Source organism: Dasypus novemcinctus, chromosome 19 (genome assembly GCF_030445035.2).
Source record: "Dasypus novemcinctus isolate mDasNov1 chromosome 19, mDasNov1.1.hap2, whole genome shotgun sequence".
Classification (NCBI taxonomy): domain Eukaryota; kingdom Metazoa; phylum Chordata; class Mammalia; order Cingulata; family Dasypodidae; genus Dasypus; species Dasypus novemcinctus.
In genome coordinates, this window is record NC_080691.1 from 79,999,830 (window position 1) to 80,021,783 (window position 21,954).

Genomic DNA, 21,954 nt, shown 5'->3' on the forward strand with positions numbered 1-21,954 from the left:
GGTCCCAGGATCAGTTCCTGGAGCCACCTGATGAGAATACAAGCAGACACAGAAGAACACACAGTGAATGGCCACAGAGAGCAGACAAGGAGGAACGGGGGAAATAAATAAATCTTTGGAAAAAAAAAAGAAAACTTCTGAGACTTCTCAGAACATTGACGTCACTTGCAGAAAGTCAGAATTTGGACCCCAGAACTGATTTCCAAATCTGAGCCTCTCACCCACCCTTCCCCTGACAAGGACAAAATGTTCTCATCCACGTAGAAATCAGGAGACAGGACACTGACATGCTTTATTATCAGAACTTATTGGAAGGGTTTCCAAGTTGCTTCGACGTAGGTAAGTGGGGACCCAGATCTTCAAACTGGTAAAGGCTTTTCTATCTCATTAAGTCTTCTGGGGAGAAAAAAAAATCCAATTGGACCTCCCCCCAAAGTCAGATCTTTCTTCTAAAACTGGCAGTTTGTCATAGCCTTCCCAATGCCATGCCTTCCCCGCATCCAATGCCTTGCTGGTTTCTAGGACTTCAAAGGTCTTTGATGATCCCATTACTTCAAAAGACATGGCAGAAACTCCCAGGGACACTCCTTCAACAGGTGGATGATCAAGAGATGAACTCACTGGCCACGTGACGTCTTAAATACAGGAAGAAGAGCCTCTGACCCCAAGCAGGGACCAGAAATCGTGGTGGGCTCTTCCAATCTGAGCTGGAGACAAAGAGGAGAAACGCAAACTGTCACGTGCAAGCCCTCGTGATGTGCGTGTTCACTCTCAGGACCCCACGGTCACCACAAGATGAACGTATTCACCAAAAACGACCCAATTACTTACAAACGGGTCCCCACTCAAATGACTTCCATCCCCAATGAACCTCAGAGTAGTGCAGTCCCATAGAAATAGCATGTGGGCCATCTAGGCAATTTAAATTTTTCTATAGTGGCCCTATTTTTTTTTAAAAGTGAAAAGGATTTATTGAACTAATTTTAACAATGTTTTCTTTAAGTCAGTATGTCCCAAAGACGATCATTTCAACATCTAATCTGGGATTAAAAAAAAAAAAATTAATGAGATACTTTATATTTTCTTTTCGTACGTAAGCCCTCGAAACCCAGTGTGTGTTTCTCACAGCACATCTTACGGCCACATTTCGAGTGTGCCTGACAGTCACAACAGGTGTGTGTTTGAGGGCGCAACCCCCAGGGGCTGCCATATTGGACAAGCCCCACCCCCCTCTCAATACCCCCCCATCAATGTCAAATGGTCTTCCACCCAGCTGCAGAGAGCAGTTGGAAGTCTTGCAAAAGACACAGAATTTCTTGTGGTTGATGGAGGAGAGGTGTTGAACTCCAGCCAGTGACAAACCACGTTAAACCAGTTGACAACAAGGGACAGAAGAAACGGGACATGGGGGATTGACTGGGGCTGCAAAAGAGAAGGGAGGGAGGCGGATGTGGCTCAAGCGATCAAGCGGTTTGGGTTCCCGTCCACCATGAAGGAGGTCTCAGGGTCGATTCCCGGGGCCAGCAGGTGAGGGCGAGCTGGCCCGCGTGGAAAGCTGACACAACAGGATGATGCAACACAAAAGAGACACAGAGGAAAGACAACGAGAGATACAACAAACCAGCGAGCTGAGGTGGCTCAAGTGATTACGGGTGCCTCTCTCACATCAGAAGGTCCTGGGATTGGTTCCCAGTGCTTCCTAAAAAGAAGATGAGAAGAGAAGACAAGCAGACACAGAAGAATGCGCAGGGAATGGAAACAGAGCAGACTGCGAGCACAACTGGGGGAGGATAAATACAAAATTTAAAAAAAACTTTAACAGAAGGAAAAAGTCATAGGAGAGCGCATGTGGCTTGAGTAGTTGGGTGCCTGCCTACTACACGAGAGGTCCCAGATTCAGTTCCCGGTGCCTCCTAAAGAAGATGAGCAAGACAGTGAGTGGATGTGAGGGGTGGCAAGCTGATGCAACAAGTAGACGCAATGAGAGACACAACAAGCGACACAACAAGCAGGGAGCGGATGTGGCTCAAGGGACTGAGTGGCTTTCTCCCACATGGCAGGTCCTGGGTTTGCTTCCTGGTGCCTCAGGAAAAAAAAGCCGAAAAGACACAGAAAGCAAACAACAGACAGCAAGTGCAAACTATGGAGGGGGACATTATCTATCTATCTGTCTATCTATATCTAAATAAATATATTTTTTAAAAAGGCCGTAGGCCTTGCTTGGGATGGCTGAAGATGAATTCCACTCTGCCTGCTTCACGCATCTAACTGGGTTCCTGGAAAACCTACCGGCTGCTCTCGGTGTCATGGAATCCCCTGTGGACACAGCTTGGGAGAAGAGGAGCGACGAGCGGGCAGGGAGAGTTCAAGGTTTCTCACCTTCTCCTCCGGGACGTGCCAAAGCCACCTCATGTCCCCTGGGTGCCACCCCCCACCCCAACAAGAGGCCGGCTCCAGGCAAGCCTCAGAGCAGCACGTGGGTGTTCAACCAAGGACTCTGGTCCCTGGTGGGAAGACGGCATCCCGCTGGCTTTGAGACCAGTGGAAACGGCAGGAGGAAGCGCTAACGACATCGGGCAACTGCAAAAGAGTCCGTGCACATCGGGTGGAGAGAGCACGCAGGCGGCCGGGTGCTCCCCAGAGCCCACTGCAGCTGAACGTGCGTGCGTACATGTGTGCAAGGTGTGTCCATGTGGCTGCACGGGCATGTGTGTATGCCCATGTGGAAGTGTGCACATGCATGGGAGCACGGAGATGTGCCCGTGAGCATGTCCGTGTGTACGTGTATTGTGCATGCAAGCCTAGTGTGTAGGTGTGTGCATGTGGTCTGTGTGCACACACGCACACATATGCACATATATGTGTGTGCCTGCTATGCAGGTATGGTGTGCATGCGTGTATGCACATCTCTGTGTGTGCATGTGAGAGGGCACATCCGTGTGCACGTGTGCATGCATGTGGCCTCTGAAGTCCCCTCGCAGACCCGCCAGCGGCCCCAAGGAGCCCCCGCCGGACTCCTCCACCGCGGCAGGGCCGAGCGCCGGACTCTCACCGCCAGCCTCTCACCGCCAGCGGCCGAGGGCAGCTCCTCCCGGGCGGTCAGCTGTAGAAGTCGTCGATCTGGGCCTGGTACTTCTGGGCTACGAAGTGCCTCTTCAGTTTGGACGTCGGACCTACCAAGCGAGGAGCGATCGGTTCAGTGGCGGAGATGAGCTCGAGCCCCACGGTCCCCGAGGGCCGCAGGTGGCAGGGCGGGGGCACGGGGACCCGCCACCCGTCTCCCGGGGACGCCACCACTCCCGCCGCCAGCGTCTGAAATGCGGTTAGAGACCCCACCTTGTCCGGAGGGGCGCCGGCGGGCACCGGACACCGGGGTCTCTGGCCTGATGTGGACCGGGCCCCCAAAGAGGAAGGGCACCCTCCCCAGCCCCCCCCCCCCCCCCACTTCACAGGCAAGGAAATGGGGCTCAGACACGGCCAGGCACTCGGAGGTCATCCAGCAAGGCCGGGGCAGACCCCAGCCTCGAACTTGGGAGCTGCCTCTTTCCCCAGCCTGGAAATGGCCCGAATAACCCCACGAGGGCTGCGTTTTCAACATATGGAGTCCGAGACTGGAAGGGACCTGTCCCTCCCCACGCGGAGGGGCCGGGATTCAAACCCAGGGTATTCAAAGCGGCTAGCCCCACTCCCTTTAAAGCCACCCTGTCAAATAACAGCTGGGGACTGAGAGCCCCAAAACAGACCACCACTAGAATTCAAGCTGGGGGGTGGGTTCCTTAAATAAACTAATATGTAGAACGACTTCAGATCACGATGGGCTCAGGGGGAAAGAATGGTGGGGAGCTCCTAGTGGCGAGGGCGCCAGGATGGCCGGAGAAGGCCGCTCAGAGGAACCGGCCTTTAGGGTGAGACCTGGGTGCAGAGAAAGAGCCGGCTAGGTGAAGTACGAAGGGCAGGGAAAGGCATGCCAAACAGGGACTAGCACGTGCGAAGGCCCTGCGGCTGCACGATGCCTGGAGCATTCAGAGGAACTTGAGATGCCCAGTGTGGTAGGTGGGGAGGGGGTGAGGAGAAGGAAGCAAGGAATTTGGGTGGATCTGAGTCTGAGACTGGCAGGAGGGGGAGGGTTGGCCGAGAAAAGGGGCCGCGTGCGTGGGCCCCGGGGAGCTCGTGGACCCACAGAGGAGGGCTGGGGCTGCCCAGCACCACGGCGCCCGGGTCCCGGGGGCGCTCACCCAGCTCTCCGCCCGCGATGGAGAAGTCCTTCTCCAGGATGACCCACTTCTGGATCCTCTGGGCGTTGGAGATAGCCTCCTGGTTCACGGCATCGATGCCCTTCTGGATGGCCGTGAACACCCGGGGGTCCTGCAGCCGCACGATCTCCGACACGGTGGTCGCCGGACTGCCCAGCTTCTGGCAGAAGGCGGTGGCCTCCGGGCTCAGCTTGTCCAGCGGCTCCCCGCTCACCGGGTCGGTCAGGCACTGCCCAGGGAGACGCCCGTCGCCACGCCCGCTCACCAACGGGCACACCCAGCCCCCCGCGATGACGGGGAGGGGGTGCTGTGTGCCCGAGGCTCGGCGGCAGACCCTCCCCCCCCGCCGCCAGCTCCCCACCCGGCGAGGTCCCCCGCTACCTTCAGCGTCAGAAGCATGCTCAGGAACTTCGCCTTGTCGCCCACCAGCACGGCGTGGCTAACGATGGGAAGCTTCTCCTTGACCGAGTCCTCGATGGGCACGGGGGGAATGTTCTCGCCGCCGGCAGTGATGAGGATTTCTGGAAGCAGGCGGGGCTCAGCCACAGGGCACCCCGAGAACCCGAGGGGCCCTCCCCGTCTGCAGCCAGGTCAGGGCACGGCCGCAACGCCGCCTGCCCCGGCTCCTTTCGATGCCCGTCGACTGACTCTTTGTGCAGGCCAGGAGGAGCACGGGGCTTGGCTGTGCAGACTGGGGGGCCCTCCAAAGGTGCGGGTGCGTGCCGGGAACCCCACGAAGGTTAGGGGTGCTCGGGCTTGCAAGGAGCCTCCCCTCCCCGCTCCCCACCACGGGGCCCGGCCGCGGTACCTTTGATGCGGCCAGTGATGTGGAGAAAGCCCTGGCTGTCCACGCGGCCGAGGTCCCCCGAGTGCAGCCAGCCCTCGTCATCGATGGTTTCCCTGGTCGCATCCTCTCTCTCCAGGTAGCCCATGAAGACGTGTCTGCCCCAGAAGCAGATCTCCCCAATGCCATCCTTGGTTGGCTGATACAGCATGTTCTTGCAGCCATTTATGACCTTGCCACAGCTGCAGGGGCGTGGAAGGGAAACTGAGGCTCAGAGAGACCAACAACCCCCCGGGATCAACAGCTGGACGCGGCTGGGTCTGCCTCCTGCCCCTTCCTCTCCAGGACACGGAGAGCCCAAGGAAGGTCCCTGCATGTGTTTGCAGAGGAAGGAAAAGAGGGAGTTTTCAGGGGAGATTCCCCAATGCCTCGTGAATGCAGAAACCCAGCAGAGCGGTAGGTTGTTTCTAACCCTCGTAGAGTGGAAAAAGAGAAAAGGGCTCCTGGCTCAAGAGCCGCAACAAAAACCGCTCACGTTTAGAAAACTGAGCTGGAGACTTGCGTGTAATCACCAGGCAGCAAGACTCTCTTTGGAGGCTGAGAGAGAAATGCGCTCTCTAAAATCTACACTCTTTGTTTCTAGGAATACCATTTGCAAGGGTGGTTTTAGGAGGCAGGAAGTTTTGTGTTTTTCTCTCATGTTGCTGAGATTTCTTTCACAGGCTGTTAGGAGGGTCTGTGGGTTAAGTGTAGGATTCCCTTAGTTAGCAAGAGAAAAAAGGCAGGCCTGTGTTGCTCAAAGCTTACAAAGAGCCTCCTGACAACTTCTCTGGTGAAGGCTTTTCTAGGAAATGTGGAAAAACCCAGAAGTCATAAAAAAAAGATTGACAAATTCAGTCACATTAATATAAAAAATTCTGCACAGCACAAACAAACAAGAAACTTAATGAAAAGTGAAATACGAATGATAAATCAGGGATGAAATACTTGCAACTCATTTAAATGATAAAGAACTGATTTTCATAATATGTAAAGAGTGCCTACAAACCAATAGGAAAGAGACTGATAAACCAATAGAAAAATGAGCCAAGGATATGGACAGATGGTTCAGAGAAAATGAAAGACAAGTGGCTTTTAAATGTATGAAAAGATTCTTTTCAATATTATTCATAAGAAAAGGAATGGAAATTAGAGTTGTGTTGAGGCACCATTTTTCACCAATCAGTTTAGCAAAACATATTTTGTATATACAAAATATTTGCTTTAGCATTGTTTGTGGTAACAACTGATGGGCGAAAAACCCTACATATCCACCAATAAGGAGACCAGTTAAATAAACTATGGTATATCCATTCAGTGGAATATTACACAGCTGTTAAAAATAGGCCACTGTTTGAGCACCAATACAGATTCAGAGACAGTGAGGCTGTCATGTTATCCAAACTGTTTTCTTTCCTGTTCTCCAGATTGCAAGTAATAGGAATTGGGAGAGTTTTGTGTCTATTTTCACTTGGAAAATGGTTCCGTTTGGGATAAAAGGATATATGTCAATAGACCACGTATGACAGCGTAACTGGAAAAAACACAATAATGGCTGTTATCAAGCAGATCCGGAGTGGGAGGGAAAGAGCTTTTTACAGTAACATTTTCATGCCCTTTGATTTTTTTGGTGACATGCATGCATTACTTATCGAAAAACATATATATAACTAAAGATAGGAATGTGTACCCTTCCTCCAGGCATGGCACAATGTCACTTATTTTTAGGGAGAGACCCTTTGTTTCAGAAAAACTCCAGTGGAGTTGCTGAAGGCAGGGAAAGGGAAAAAGAGGTGTGATATGGGGCCATTTTCGGGACTTGGAGCTGTCCTAAATGATACTGCAGGGACAGCTGCAGGACATTATATCTCCTGCCATGACCTGCTGAATGGACTGGGGGAGAGTGAAAACGACAACATGAATGATAATCCATGCTGTGCAGCAGCGCTCACAAATGTCCTCATCAAATGCAAAGAACGTACCACACTAATGAACGAGGTCATTGATGTGGGAGGAGTGGGGAGCAGGGGGGGGTGGGGCCCTATTTTTTAATGTAACGTTTTGTGTGAGTTATGTATTTTTTTTAAAAAGATAATTTAAAAAAAGTTGAAAAAAAAAAAAAAAAGAAAACTCCAGGGAGCATTTTAGGTTCTGTAGCTAAACGGCTCCGGTGAGACTGTGGAGTGGAGAGGGCAACTACTGAGGTGCCAGAGCTGCCCTGCAAGATAAAGTGAAAGGCAAGAGGTGGTCTGCCAGGTGAAGGAGACAGAAACTTTTTTTTTTGCTGTCAGTTGGGACCATCTTCCTAGTCCTACCAGGCAAATTGTCTTCACCTTACCCCAGGACCTTGCACCATCACCTTTGCTGTTATCATAAGAATAGCAGGGATAATCGACAATCAGTAACGATCAAATAAGAGGGAAGCGCATGTGCAAAGGCCCTGTGCCTGGAATGTGAGAGGAGCCTCCAGCTATCCAGTGCTGTTTCGGTAACTTGGTTAGGGTTAGGGTTAGGGTTAGGGTTAGGGCTGAGTCTGGCTGGAAGCCAGAAAGGCTTGTGCCCATGTTTGAGACGGGGCACTGGGGAGATGAAGGGCCTCCAGGTTTCCCTCTGGCTGGCGGGGAAAACCGTCAGTGGTGGGCTGAAACCGTGGAACATTCCCAGGGTCCTGTCCCCTTGTTTGGGGGCTCTCTCACAAGGCGGGGTTTCCCATGCTCATGAAGATGTGGGTGGGGAAGCTGGAGAACTGGGGCCATCCTGGAGACACCAGGTCAGGGTTCATCAGAGGCCACCCCACCCCCATCTCCATCCCCTAGATTCTGTGCTTCTAGGGGACCAGGGGTCGCCCCGGAGAACCGTACCTTGGAATCTTGTAGTTATCCTGGTTGAACACTGTGTGGGGTCCAGAGCTTTCGCTCATCCCATACATCTCAAATATGGGTATGTCCAAGCTCAGAAAGAACTCGGAGGTGTCCCGGGAGAGCGGTGCCGCCCCGCTGATAAAATAGCGGCAGCGGTCAAAGCCAAGGGCGCTCCGGACTTTGCTGAACACCAGAGTCCTGGCCATTCGGTAGCTCATGGTGTTCTCGGAGGACCTGCAGACAAGGAAAGGAAGGAGACCCCAGTCGCCACCGAGCCGAAAGGCGGCTCAGTGGGTCCGGCTGGAGAAGGCCGCGCCTCTCCTCCCGCTGCCCTCCTCCCCATCCTGCCCAGGGGGCCCCCCACCTACCCCAGCATCTTCTTCATGTTGGTCTTTAAGCCAACCGACTTTGCCCACAAAACCACTCTCCTCCTCAAGTTGGAGGACTTGATACTATTTTCCTTTATCTTCTCCTGTATCTTCTCCCAGACGCGGGGTACGCCAAGGAAGGAGGTAGGTTTCACCTCCTGGAGAGTATTCACCAAGCTGCCCTGGGTGGGAAAGAACCAGGTCCGTTGTGCCAGCAGCCTCCGGCTACCGAGCCGCCCATCCGTCCTCCGCCATCTTCCCGGGCTCAGAACCTCCCTGGGGAGCTCGAGCCCAGGTGGCGTCCCGATGGGCTGGCCGGGGGCCAATCAGATTTTTTCCCCCTCTCTCTCCAGGCATATGTTGGGAAGCATGAACTAGGGAAAGTTTGGGAGGGCAACTTGATAGCACTAGCCACATTTTCAAGGCAACCCAGCAACTTGACTTCCACTGGTGAAGGAACTCAGCCAGACGAAAGGTTCAGAGGGATCAAGAAGGAATGCTCCTCTGCAGCATCTGTTTGTAATATCATGGGGAGAGTATGTGTCCACCGACGGGACTGGTTCAAGAAATTGTGTAAACCATTATCCATGGGGTGCAGCAGTGCTCCAAAATGTATTCACCAAGTGCAACAAATGTCCCACAATGATGAAAAGACGCTGTTGATGTGGGAGGAGTGGGGTGGGTGGGGGTGTGGGGTATATGGGAACCTCTTAGGTTTTTTAATGTAACATTTTGTGTAATCTATTAACTTTAAGAAAAGATAATTTAAAAATTAAATTAAAAAAAAAAGAAATTGTGGGCCGAGCGTGCAGTGGAATATGACGCACCTGTTAAAATGGGCGCAAGATCCTGCCCTCCCCTCCAATTTGACCTTGGTTCAGCGCAACCCTTATAAAACCCCAGGCAGTCTTTTTCCTAAACATCGACAATCAGATGCTAAAATGTATAAGGGGGAGCAGATGTGGCTCAAGCAGCTGAGCGCCTGCTTCCCACATGGGAGTCACAGGTTCGGTCCCCAGTGCCTCCTAAAAACAAAAAGACCAACAACAAGCAAACAAATGAAAAAAACACCTCGGGAGAGCCGATGTGGTTCAGTGGTTGAGCACCGGCTTGCCACACACGAGGTCCCGGGTTCAATCCCCCGCTCCTCAAAAAAAAAAAAAATGTATACAGAAACGTAAAGGGCCTGGAGTGGTCAAACAATTTTGGAAAAGAAGAACAGAATTAGAGGACTTATTCCTTGATTTTAAAGCTTTCTCTAAAGTGGGGTGACCACCTGTCCCACTTTGTGTGAATCTTTTAAACCTGGGAATATTTTAAACTGGACATGTCCAGGGCAAGCCAGTCACCAAACAATAAAACAGTGACCAAGTCCGTGTGTTTTTGGTATAAGGATAGATCAATGGAACTGAATAGAAAATCCAGAAATGAAACCATCTATTTACGATCATTTGATTTTCAATAGAAGTGCCAAGGTAAAAATATTCAATGGGAGAAAGACTGTCCATCTGCTCCCACCCAAAGAGAACTTGCTTAGCTTCAATTCCTTCTTCACACCATGCACAAACATTAACTTCAAGAGAATCACAGAACTAAATATATAAGCTAAGCTAAAAACCTCCTAGAAGAAAGTACAGGCGATCTTTGTGACCTTGAAGGAGGCAAACATTTCCTAGCCATGACATCAAAAGCATAATCCATCGAAGAAAAAAAATCAGTAAACCGGACTTCATCGAAGCTAAACACTTTTGCTCTTCAAAAAACACTATTAAAAGAACAAACAAAAAAATGAAAAAAAAACCAACCCACTATTAAGAAAATGAAGACAAGTCACAGAGCTGGGAGAAAATATTTGCAAATTATATATCTGACAAAGGATCTAACCAGAATGAAGAAATCTTAAGCAACAGTAAGAAAACCACCACCTTTAAAAATGAGAAAATGGGGAGCAGGAGTAGCTTGATGGTCGAGGGCCTGCTTCCTATTAAAAAAAGAAAGAGGCGGTGGACTTGGCCCAGTGGTTAGGGTGTCCGTCTACTACATGGGAGGTCCACGGTTCAAATCCCGGGCCTCCTTGACCCGTGTGGAGCTGGCCCATGTGCAGTGCTGATGTGCACAAGGAGTGCTGGGCCATGCAGGGGTGTTCCCCGCATAGGGGAGCCCCACGCACAAGGAGTGCGCCCCGTAGAGAGAGCTGCCCAGTGTGAAAGAAAGTGCAGCCTGCCCAGGAATGGCGCCTCGCACACGGAGAGCTGACACGGCAAGATGACGCAATGAAAGAAACACAGATTCCCATGCTGCTGACAACAAAAGTGGACAAAGACGACGCAGCAAATAGACACAGAGAACAGACAACCAGGTTGGGGGGGAGGGAGGGGAGAGAAATAAATCTTTAAAAAAAAAAAAGAAGGAAAAGCAAAGGATTTGAACAGCAAATCATCTCACCACAGACGACATACAAATGGCCAATGAGCACGAAAAAGATGCGCAGCATCATTAGTCATTAGGGAAATGCAAATTAAAGCCACAACAAGTGTGGCATACATAACCTTGCATTTTCTCCCAACCCTTCCAGCTCTTTTGCCCACTCCAAATAGTAAACCAAGTAGCGAAAACAGCAAGCCTGAACCCTGGCAGACGTCGGCAGCCATCTTGCTTTATGGCCTGGTACCTGTGAGCTTCTACCCCAAATAAATACCCTTTATAAAAGCCAACAGATTTCTGGTATTTTGCACCCCTTTGGCTGACTAATATAGACAGCTAGTAAAAACAGAAACAAAAACCCCACAAAACAAAACAAACAACAAAAACCCACAGAACAACAACAAAGAAACCAGAAAATAATCAACTGTTGGTGAGGATATAGAAAAACTGGAGGGAAGCAGATGTGGCTCAACTGATAGAGTGTCCGCCCACACGGAGAGCTGACACAACAAGATGACGCAACGAAAAGAAAACCCAGATTCCCGTGCCGCTGACAACAACAGAAGCGGACAAAGAAGATGCAGCAAACAGACACAGAGAACAGACAACTGGGGTGGGGGGGGAGGGGAGAGAAATAAATAAATAAATCTTAAAAAAAAAAGAGAGAGAGAACAGAGGAGGAACTTCTGGCTCTAGGCTTAAGGGACATCTGTCAAATGAATGGAACGCTGTCCACTGGCCCTGGGCTATCCTGGAGGATGCGTGGGGACCCCAGGGCCTCTTTCAGCCTTACCTTGAGAGCATCTGGTTGAGCAAAGTAGATGACAGCCCCGACCTTAATGGGCAGCCAAATATCCATCATCTGAGCCGCGATGTGGCTGAGGGGCAGGTAGCTGACCACGACCTCCTGGTTTTCTGGGGGGTAATACAGGTTGCACTCCCTCGCCACTGCACCAGCCGTCCATGTGATCTAGAACACGAGAGGGTCTCATGATCCGTGGCAACTCATCCGCAAACCACTTACCGTGTGCCAGGCCTCGCTCCCACACTGTCCAAGAACGAAAGCCATTTAATTCTCACTTGGAACACTCTAGGCTCATCTCATGGATTCTCCCCACTTGACAGATGGGGAAACAGAGGCCCAGAGCCGTGTACTTACTTGCCCAAGGATGGGGAGAGCTGCAAATGGGGGTTTTACAGGCCCCTTTGGGTCCAGCAAACAGCTCTTAAGAGTCAGAATATCTGAACTCAAAAACATGAAGGCAGCAACAAGTGGGGTGTTCCAGGTTCAAATCTTAGCTCCAGCACTAGCTAGCTGGGGGACCCTGGACTATTTATTTAGAATCCTCTGCAGCCTCTATTTCCTCCTCTGTAAAATGGGAACAGACGAGTCGCATCTTCAATATACAACAATGGGACTAATACTGAAAAAAAAATATCCCATAAACACCCCAACCGTTTCTTTCCCCATGGCGGGCTCCCTCTCAGAGGTTACATCTCAGCTCAGACGTCAGCTCCTCAGAGCGGCCATCTCACGTCACCCAAACTGAAAGTGCCGGCGTCTGTCTAATTCTCTACGTCACGCTCACCATGAGCTGAAATGGTCTGATTTGTTCATTTCCAGTCTGGCTCGCTGAAAGCCAAGACCGGGTGCATTCTCTAGAGTTTGATATAAAATGGAATCATGTGTTCCCTTATTCTTGTATAACACTGATCTTATCTGTTTTAGACTTTACCCCATATATATATATATGTTTTCCCCAAACAGCCTGTTTTATGCAATCAAAAATTAACTACTAGGGAGCAGATACGGTTCAATCAGTTCAGCCCCCGCCTCCCACACGGGAGGTCCTGGGTTCAGTTCCTGGTGCCTCCTGAAAAAAACAAAAACCAACAAGCAAAACAAATGGAAAAACCAACTCAGGGGAGCCAATGTGGCTCAGTGGTTGAGTGCTGGCTTCCCACACGTGAGTCCTGGGTTTAATCCTTGGCACCTCAAAAAAAGAAATTAATTTGGGGAAGCAGATATAGCTCAAGTGGTTGAGCACCTGCTTCCTGGTATGAAGGCCTGGGTCCAATAATCCACGCAAAAAATGACAGAAATAAAATAAGCCACCAACCAACCACCACCACCACAAAAAACTAAAAATTAACTTCTGCTTTATCCCCCAAACACAAAGTGAAAACAAGGCTCTCTCACTTATCTATTTCATTATCAGAAACCCGTTTCTAAGACAACAACAAATATGCAGGGGCTATGATATCACCCCCGTTTTACAGGTAGGGAAACTGAGGCTCCAATGTGCTTCCCAAGACCACAGAGCTGAGATCTGAAGGCAGACCTGCTCCAAAGTCCTTGACCTTAACCCCTGAGCTATGCAGTCCTCTCCCCCCCACTCTGATGTGGGGTCGAGAGCAAACAAGCTGAAAGGTCACCGCTCCAGAGTGGAGAGATCCCAGACACTGCAAAGCTCGCCGTCGTCGCGGGGCAGAGACCACTCACGTTGTCGTGGCTGAGCATGACTCCTTTGGGGACGCCAGTGGTCCCGGAAGTGTAGATGAGGAGGGCGCACTGGTTGGCCTTCTGGCTGGCCATGATCTGGTCCAGCCGGCTGTCGGGAACGGTGTTGCCAAGTTCCATGAAATCATCCCACTGCGGAAAGAAAAGCCAGGCGGAGGATGAGGAGCCACAGCCGCCAATCAGAGCTGGCCCTACAACACTACCTGCCAGCACCGACAAGGGCTTGGGGCTGCGCCAGTCCTGGCGCCTCTTATTATCCAAAGACCCGAAGCTGCCGCTCGTCGGGGACCCCGATAGCTGGGAAATGGGCTTACTAAATATTTCTTTGCTGAAGCAGCTCTGAAAACCCGAATACACGAACTGAGCTGGTTTTCTAAGTCATCTCATTTTCGAAGTTGCCTCTTTGCACTTGGTTCCCTGAAGGGTATGAATTGGACCTTCTCTGGCTTGTTTACAGGAATGAGATAACATCCCCGCGCCAACCCAGACAGAACGGTGTACGCCCTTAACTTCTCTCAGAGACAGAAAGCTTGATATCCTTGAGCGGTCGGCTGAGAAAGAGATCACCAAGACCTTGCTAAGCCGTGGTTAATTAGCCACTGAAACCAAGGACCAGTTGAATATTAGCTTGAGACAACGCAGGACTGAGAAACTGCACGTACCCTCCTCACGAGACTGCTGGCATTCACTTGTGTCTCTTTTCCCCTCCCCTTCTCCTTTGCCTAGAAAAACCCTCGCCGCCATTCTCACTTTGGACTGGTTTGGGGATTATTTCCCCGGTTCCTTGCTTGTGCGCTCGCAATAAATCACCTTCTCCCTGAGGCAGACATGCTTCTCCTTTGTAGCGTTGGATTGGAAATAGCCGAGCTACGGTAGCATCTGCTTCTGACTCCGCCACTTCCCAAGTGACTGTGGGCAAGCCACGTAAGCTCCCTGTGCCTCAGTTTCCTCATTGGTAAAATGGGAATATCAGGACCCACTTTCCTTGGTTGCTATTAGCAGTAACTGAGCTAATACACGTGAGACCCAGTAAAAATATATTTTTAAATGGCTAATGGTTTTAATAATAAAAATATTTTGATGAGTCAAATCACAGCTGAGAGAGGGAAAATATAGTGACTGGGGTTTGGGTATAAATAAAATATTTAAATTTAAAATAATGTGTGTTTTAACGTACCTGCTTTTCACGTTTCCAATACTTTTCAACTGCCTTCATGTTTTGAAGAGCAGCCACCCACTTTCAGGGTGAATTGGTACCCAGCAACAGATAAAAAGAACCGGTCCCTTCCCCTAAATAATAATTTCCGGCATCACCCCCTTTATACAAGAGGAAAAAAACCGTGTTCCAAAGGGCCACCCACGTCCTTGGCAAGGCCCCGCCCACTCTCTGCAAGACCCCGCCCCCTCCCTCAAAGCCCCGCCCCCGCGAGGCCCCGCCCCTTCCCTTTGATTAGGCCCATCTCGCTCACTTACGGAGTACAGGTTGGCACTGGTTTCCTGCACTGGACCCTTGTACTGGATGATGAATTTTAACGTCTCCACCCTGGTGCTCGGAATCTGAAATAAAGTTCTGCGTGGGCCTCCTGGCCAGGCAGCCCTGGGGAAGCCTGAGCCAGGGCGTGAGGTTGAGCCCCCAAGATCAGCTCCAGCCTCTTCTCGTTCCCCTGCCCCCACTGTGAAACGCCGCTTCTGTGGTCCTCGACTGATAGAAGACAACCGGGTCGTTCTCAGCTCTGGGCTCTTGGTGGTGGCATCATTTGCCTCCAGCAGTTAAAGGCAGGGGAGGACTCCAGCTTTCCCCCAGGCGGGATTTACAGGGCTGACACCTCGGGGATGGAATTCTGCCAAGCAGAGCTGTGCTCTTCTTTGGGGCGGCGGGAAACCCAAGCTCACCCTGGGATAGCAACCTGCTCTCAGGCCGTGACATTCTAGCCTTGGAGTTGGGACTCGGGTAGCGAAAATTCTCCTAAAAGTGGCTGTAACCTTAGACAGGCTCAGAAACCTCCAAATATGCATCCAGGCCTGCGGGATTCCTAAACCCGGTTCATGCAAGGGAAAGAGTTTCTCCAGAACATTTCTAGTCGAGCCAATGAAAGAGTCACCGCTAACATCGCTGATGCTGGTTATAACCAAGCCCCTGGCTTGGAGAGAAAGACAGTAAGTGTTGGCAAGAACTTTCCAGAAAGAGGGAATACACACTCCATGGAGCAGGCAGTAGGGTGGGATGCTGGAGTGCAGACTGAAAGTGGTGGGGGGGAGCGGATTTGGCTCAACTGATAGAGCGTCCGCCTACCATGTGGGAGCTGCAGGGTTCAAACCCAGGGCCTCCTGACCCGTGTGGTGAGCTGGCCCACGGGCAGTGGTGATGCGCGCAAGGAGTGCCATGCCACGCAGGGGTGTCCCCCGCATGGGGGAGCCCCACGTGCAAGGAGTACACCCTGTAAGGAGAGCCGCCCAGCGCGAAAGAAAGTGCAGCCTGCCCAGGAATGGCGCCGCACACACGGAGAGCTGACGCAGCAACATGACGCAACGAAGAGACACAGATTCCCAGTGCCACTGGCAAGAATACAAGCGGACACAGAAGAACACACAGAGAATGGACACAGAGAGCAGACAACAGGGCGGGGCAGGGCAGGGGGAGGGAAGGAGAGAGAAAAAAAATTTAAATAATAAATCTTTAAAAAAAAAAAAAGATAGTGATAGGGGACAAGGTGGGAAAGGATGACCAGGGACAGGTGGTGGGCTGAGCTTGGAGGAAGTAGTGAGGAGTTTGGGGTTTATTCTAGGGAAGACAAACCCCTGGAGGGCTAGAGAGTTGCAAGCGGAGCGGGGAGCCGTGGTTGTCATTCCAAATCAAATCTCTTGAAACGTAGCTGGACTTCCAGTTTGGGAAGACCGTTCAGGTTCCCAGATTTAAATCAGCCCTCCTGAAAAGCACACACAGTAACTGGAGCAATGGGAACCCCCTTCTTCCCCCCCAAACTGCACCATCCATGACACCAGAAGCCAGAAATGAATCAGCTGTTCCTCTATGTTGGGGGTTACCCAGAACCAGCACAGGAAGTTACGCAGTGAGGTGGGTGGGGTGGGAAGAATGGGTTGCACGGAGCTTTCTCATATGGGAAAACCCAAATTGTAAACCATTATTTGTCACAAGAGGAAGATCTCCCTAAAGCCCCAATCCATGGGGTATTGTTCAATGAACAGAACAAAGAGACGGGATGCGTGTGTTGGGGCCAAAGACATAACACTTAAAAAAAGCAACTTCAAAAAGAGAGGGAGGGGGAAACGGACTTTGGCCCAGTGGTTAGGGCGTCCGTCTACCACATGGGAGGTCCGCGGTTCAAACCCCGGGCCTCCTTGACCCGTGTGGAGCTGGCCATGCGCAGTGCTGATGCGCGCAAGGAGTGCCGTGCCACGCAAGGGTGTCCCCCGCGTGTGGGGGAGCCCCACGCTCAAGGAGTGCGCCCCGTAAGGAGAGCCGCCCAGCGTGAAAAGAAAGTGCAGCCTGCCCAGGAATGGCGCCGCCCACACTTCCTGTGCCGCGGACGACAACAGAAGCGGACAAAGAAACAAAAGCAGACAAAGAAACAAGACGCAACAAATAGACACCAAGAACAGACAACCAGGGGAGGGGGGGAAATTAAATAAATAAATAAATCTTTAAAAAAAAAAAAAAAAAGAGAGGGAGGGAAGCAGATGTGGCTCCAGCAGTTAGGTGCCTGCCTACCACATGGGAGGTCCCAGCTTTGGTTCCTGATGCCTCCTAAAGAAGATGAACAAGCCAGCGAGCTGACGCAATGGGCTGGTGTGGCAAGCTGATACAATAAGATGATGCAATGAGATGACACAACGAGGAAACACAATGAGGGACACAAGAAGCAGGGAACAGAGCTGGCTTAAGTAGTCAGGCGCCTCCCTCCCACATGGGAGTTCCCAGGTTTGGTTCCTGGTGCCTCCTAAAAAGAAGACAAGCACAAAATGAACAGGCACAGAGAGCAGATAGTGAGCACAAACAATGAGGGGGGAAGAAACAACAAATTTTAAAAAATGAGAAAGGAGGGAGTCGCTCTGGCAGACAGAGGCAACAGCCCTTGGTGACGATGGCCAGGGCTGGAGGTAGAAGCTCTTCCTTAGGTAGGTAAGGAATTGGGAGTCAAAGGAAACCTGGCTTGCATGAAATATTGTGCTTCACTGAGTCAAGGATTTCGTCAAGTCTGCAGGGTGCACTCTAATTTCAGAGATGTTAAAATGTGGGAAAACATGGCTGACGGTGATGGGCCCATGCCACGGGCCATGAGACACATCTCAGACTCCAGATACGTTAAAAAGAAACGCATGGCTCAGAAGTGATGAAATATGGTATTAAAGAAACCATTCCAGTGGCTGTTGAGCTGACAGGTGAAACCCCTTCCCCAACACTCCCCTCTGTTGAAGATCCACCTGCCAAAAGCTGATCCAGCCACTTTCAATTCTGGATAGAATATCTAGACAGAAGATCAACAAGGAGACAGACGACCTGAACAACACCAACCAACTGTATCTGACCAGGTGTATACAGAATACTTCACCAACAATAGTAGGATACACAAATTCCACTTCTGGGTACACACCCACAGAAAATGAAACAGGCTCTCAAATAGATACATGTACACCAAGTTTATAGCAGCATTATTCACAATAGCCAAAAGGTGGAAACAACCCAAGTGTCCCTCAACAGATGAATGGAGAATTGAAACATGGTCCATTCATACGAGGGAATAGTATTCAGCCAAAAAAAAACAACCAGGAATGAAGCCCTGATATGTGTGACAATATGGATGAACCTCGATAAACCTGATGCTCAGTGAGATAAGAAAAGCACATAAGGACAAATATTGTATGATACCACTTATGAGAGAGGATGAGAAATAGCAAATTCATAGATATACAAAGTAGGTTAGGGAAATGACTATGGCTCAAGCAATTGAGCTCCCGCCTACAACATCAGAGGTCCTGGCTTCAGTTCCTGGTGCCTCCTAAAGAAAACAAGCAAGACAGCAAGCTGACAAGACAGGCTGGCGCAGCGAGCTGATGCAACAAAATGACGCAAGGAGGAAAACATAATGAGAGACCCAACAAAGCAGGGAATGGAGGTGGCTCAAGAGATTTGGTGCCTCTCTCCCACATGGGAGGTCACACAATGAACAGACACAATGAGCGCAAACAACGAGGTGGGGGGGAATAAATAAAATAAAACTTAAAAAAAAAAGTAGGTTAGAGAGTACTAGAGGATAGGGGAAGAGAAGGTGGGGCATGTATCCTTCAAAAACAAAGAAGCTGATTCAGGAAATTGCAGTTCATTCAAGACAAGTGGGTCATCAAAAAAGCTTCTACAACATCCATACAAAGATACGACAAGAAAAAAATAAGAGTAAAATTTCACTGTACATGGAGAAAACTCACCTGGAAAAGGTCACCACAAAGCAAAGGAAAATTGTAGCCTGACATTCCAACATCAAATGAGAAATGCAAGGAAGCAAACACAGCTGTGAAGGAAGAGCTCAAAGCAAACATCCAAGAACTCAAGGAGGTGTGAGCCTCACGCCAGGAGGAGGTGAAACAGGAAGTGGTAGAACTTAGAAAGGAACTAGGAGAAAAAGACAAATCCATTTCAGCAATGAAGACAATTATAAGAAATAAGGAAACATCACAAGAAGCACACGCCTAGACATCATTAAGCTTCTACATGAAAAGTAACAGTGGGGCGTCTATAAAATAGTCCATAAATACATTTTTAAAATGGAGGCTGAAGAGGAAGTTAAAATATGAACTGGAAATTAAACTCTCCCACCTCACCCTACCCCCCAAAATGCGCTTTGCCATTTAGACCAATGTGATATGAAGGTATGCATCGGGAAGCCCCCACCCCTCCCGGGAACAATCAGACCCCCGACCACGGCTGATGTTACCAGGCAGGGCTGGGTAGGGGTTTACCGAAAGGATCTTCTGTAACTGTTGGTCATTCTCAACCAGTAAGATGTTCACTTTGGCGTGAGAGATGATATATTGACAGGCTTCCGCAGAGTTGGTGGAATAAATGCCAACGCAAAGGCCCCTGGGAAAAGAAAACAACCCCCCCCCAGACACACCTGAAGGCGAGAACGCCCTGGAAGGCAGGAGGGGGTCAGGCTGAGTTCACAGCCTCCCTGCCAGCTTCCCTTTCTCCACCCTTTTAGCAATGATGAAAACAACAACAGCGATCAAAATGATGCAAGTGGCAGCACCTGTGATGGCACCATGCCATCAGGTCATGGAGCCCCCATGGTACCCCTGGAAAGTTTTACCCATCCATAAATTTAAATTTTTGGTTGGTTGGTTTTGGGTCTTTTTATTAGCCAAATTGTAGACGTTCTTTATGTATTCTAGTTACTAGTCCTTTGTCAGAGACGAGTTTCATGAATATTTTTTCCAAGTGTGCAGCTTGCTGCTCATTTTCTTGTTGGTGTCTTTACATGAGCAGAAGTTTTTGAATGTTAAAGAAGTCTACTTTAACAAATTTTTTCTTTTGTGGTTTGTGCTTTCTGTGTCCTGTAAGAAATCTCTGGTTGCAAAAAGGTTCTCCTATGTGGTGGTGGTATAGTTTTTCCTAGAAGCTTTATAGTTTAACTTTTATGATTAAGTGTATTATCCATCTGGATTTAATTTCTCTGCGTGGTGTCAGGTAAGGATCACTCCCCCATATGGATATCCAGTTGTTCTGGCACCACTGGATTACTTTGGTGACTTCACAGGCAAAGAAAAGCACAAGACCTGGGATTTGAACACAGGTCTGATCTGATATCGGAGCCCAACTGCAGTCCTGGCAAGTGGGGCAAACGTCCTTCTCTTTAAAGAAAACACTTTTTATTTTGAAATAATTTCGACATTACAGGACAGTTGCAAAAATAATACAAAACCCATACGGGCAAACGTCCTTCTCTTTAAAGAAAACACTTTTTATTTTGAAATAATTTCGACATTACAGGACAGTTGCAAAAATAATACAAAACCCACACAGGATCTCCACATACCCTGCCAGATACTCAGATCCACCGACTTTTAATATTTTGCCTCATTTGCCATATCATTCTAACTATCTATCTATTTATGTATCTATCTATCTATCATCTATCTAAGTATCCATCCATCCATTTTCTAAACACTGAGTGTAGTGTTTGAAACACTCAACACTGCCATGTACATTTCCTAGAAATATTTCCTAAGGATACTCGCTTACGTTGACCCCTTAAGTACAGTCACCAAGTTCAAGAAATTTAACATGGATTGAAAGCTTACTACCTGTACTCAATTTTTTCATGTGTCCAAATAACGTCCTTGCAGACATTTCCTCCATTATTAGGTCCAGTGCAGGACTATGTATTACATTAAATTGTTACTGTCCCTTTAGTCTTTTTTAAATTGTGGAAATATTTATCCAACATCCATTTTGCCATCTCAACGACTCCCAAGTCCACCACTCAATAGGATTTTTTAATTTTAATTTTAATTTTAATTTTTTCACTCAATAGGATTAATCACAGTTACAGTATTGTGGTACCCTCACCACTTATCATTACCAGAACTTTCCCATTATCCCAAACAGAAACCCTATACCCATTATCCATTAACTTTCCATTTTCCCAACTCCCCCACCCCGCCCTAGTAACCTGTACTCTTTCTGCCTCTATGACTTTGTATATTCCAGTTATTACATGTAAGTGGAATCATATAATACCCATCCCTTAGTGTCTGACTCATTTCGCTCAACATGATGTCTTCAAGGTTCAACCATGTAGTAGCAAACCACTTTATTAAGGCTTATTCCAACTTCCTATAAGGTAGGGATAATTTAGGCTCATAAAACAACTGGGAGCTTGAAAATGACATAATATTAGTATGCCCTTAGTCTTGATGCTTAGATATAACCAGTGTTAATATTTCCAGTGGCTCCCCCACAATTCCTCATGAGTGTTGTTATTTTCAGTCAGAGAAATCTGAGTTTGGGCCTCAGGCTCTTCCACTCAATCGCTGAGTGAGTCTGGGAAGCCACTTAATGTTTTTAGACCTCACATTATCAAAACCATCATTATTACTTGGGATAATAATACTATGTGCTATATTGGGCCACTATAAGTATTCAATGGAATATGGATTGAGGGCAGGCAGGTAATATTTTGAATCGTTTAGTCACTATCTTTAAGTATAGCGGTAAACCTACAGTGTATAAAGTATTTTGACACCTGCTGTTTTCACACCAGCACCTGTCCCAGACCCAGTGACAGTCAGAGGTGTTTCTCTCCTTTTATCTGTGTTCTATGGGATCACACACACAGCGCAAAATGCTTGGCACATAATCAGAAATCTCTAAACATTATCTTGGTCATTATATTTTCTGAGAAACATTCTGCAGCTGAAGCAAAATGAAGTCTAAAGCTCTGGTCTAATGGATTTGTCCATGAGTCTCTCTTGCCTGCTGACCTGGTGTTTCATCCAAAATTCCCGTTTCCACCCAGTCTGCACCAGCCCAGGGCCACCAGGCCCAGAGCAGCTGCTTGTCAACACTCGCAGTGAACCGTGCTGATGGTCTTACCCTGCTAGGATGGTGCCGAGCGCAGCAATAAACCATTCGGCCGAGTTATACCCCATGATGCCAACTCCTTGGAAACGCTCCAAACCCAGCTGG

General features: G+C 49.1%; 1 protein-coding gene across 11 annotated transcripts in view; it reads right to left on the reverse strand.

Annotated features, from left to right (window-relative positions):
• Window positions 1-267: 267 nt before the first annotated feature.
• Window positions 268-21,954, reverse strand: part of LOC101442975 (long-chain-fatty-acid--CoA ligase ACSBG2-like) — a 56,456-nt gene continuing 34,769 nt past the window's right edge. For 8 of the 11 annotated variants that reach the window (XM_058282004.2, XM_004482238.4, XM_058282002.2 and 5 more), the window contains 12 exons: window positions 21,862-21,950; window positions 19,227-19,347; window positions 14,724-14,807; window positions 13,233-13,382; window positions 11,523-11,699; window positions 8,306-8,487; window positions 7,938-8,171; window positions 5,062-5,279; window positions 4,635-4,774; window positions 4,236-4,482; window positions 3,053-3,173; window positions 268-707 (listed from right to left, as the gene is read on the reverse strand). In XM_058282004.2, coding sequence (XP_058137987.1) covers window positions 3,100-3,173; window positions 4,236-4,482; window positions 4,635-4,774; window positions 5,062-5,279; window positions 7,938-8,171; window positions 8,306-8,487; window positions 11,523-11,699; window positions 13,233-13,382; window positions 14,724-14,807; window positions 19,227-19,347; window positions 21,862-21,950 — 1,716 coding nt within the window. In that variant the 3' untranslated portion in view covers window positions 268-707; window positions 3,053-3,099. The remainder of the gene's footprint in view (window positions 708-3,052; window positions 3,174-4,235; window positions 4,483-4,634; window positions 4,775-5,061; window positions 5,280-7,937; window positions 8,172-8,305; window positions 8,488-11,522; window positions 11,700-13,232; window positions 13,383-14,723; window positions 14,808-19,226; window positions 19,348-21,861; window positions 21,951-21,954) is intronic. The other 3 variants (XM_058282001.2, XM_058282003.2, XM_004482236.5) reach the window with 1 other exon arrangement.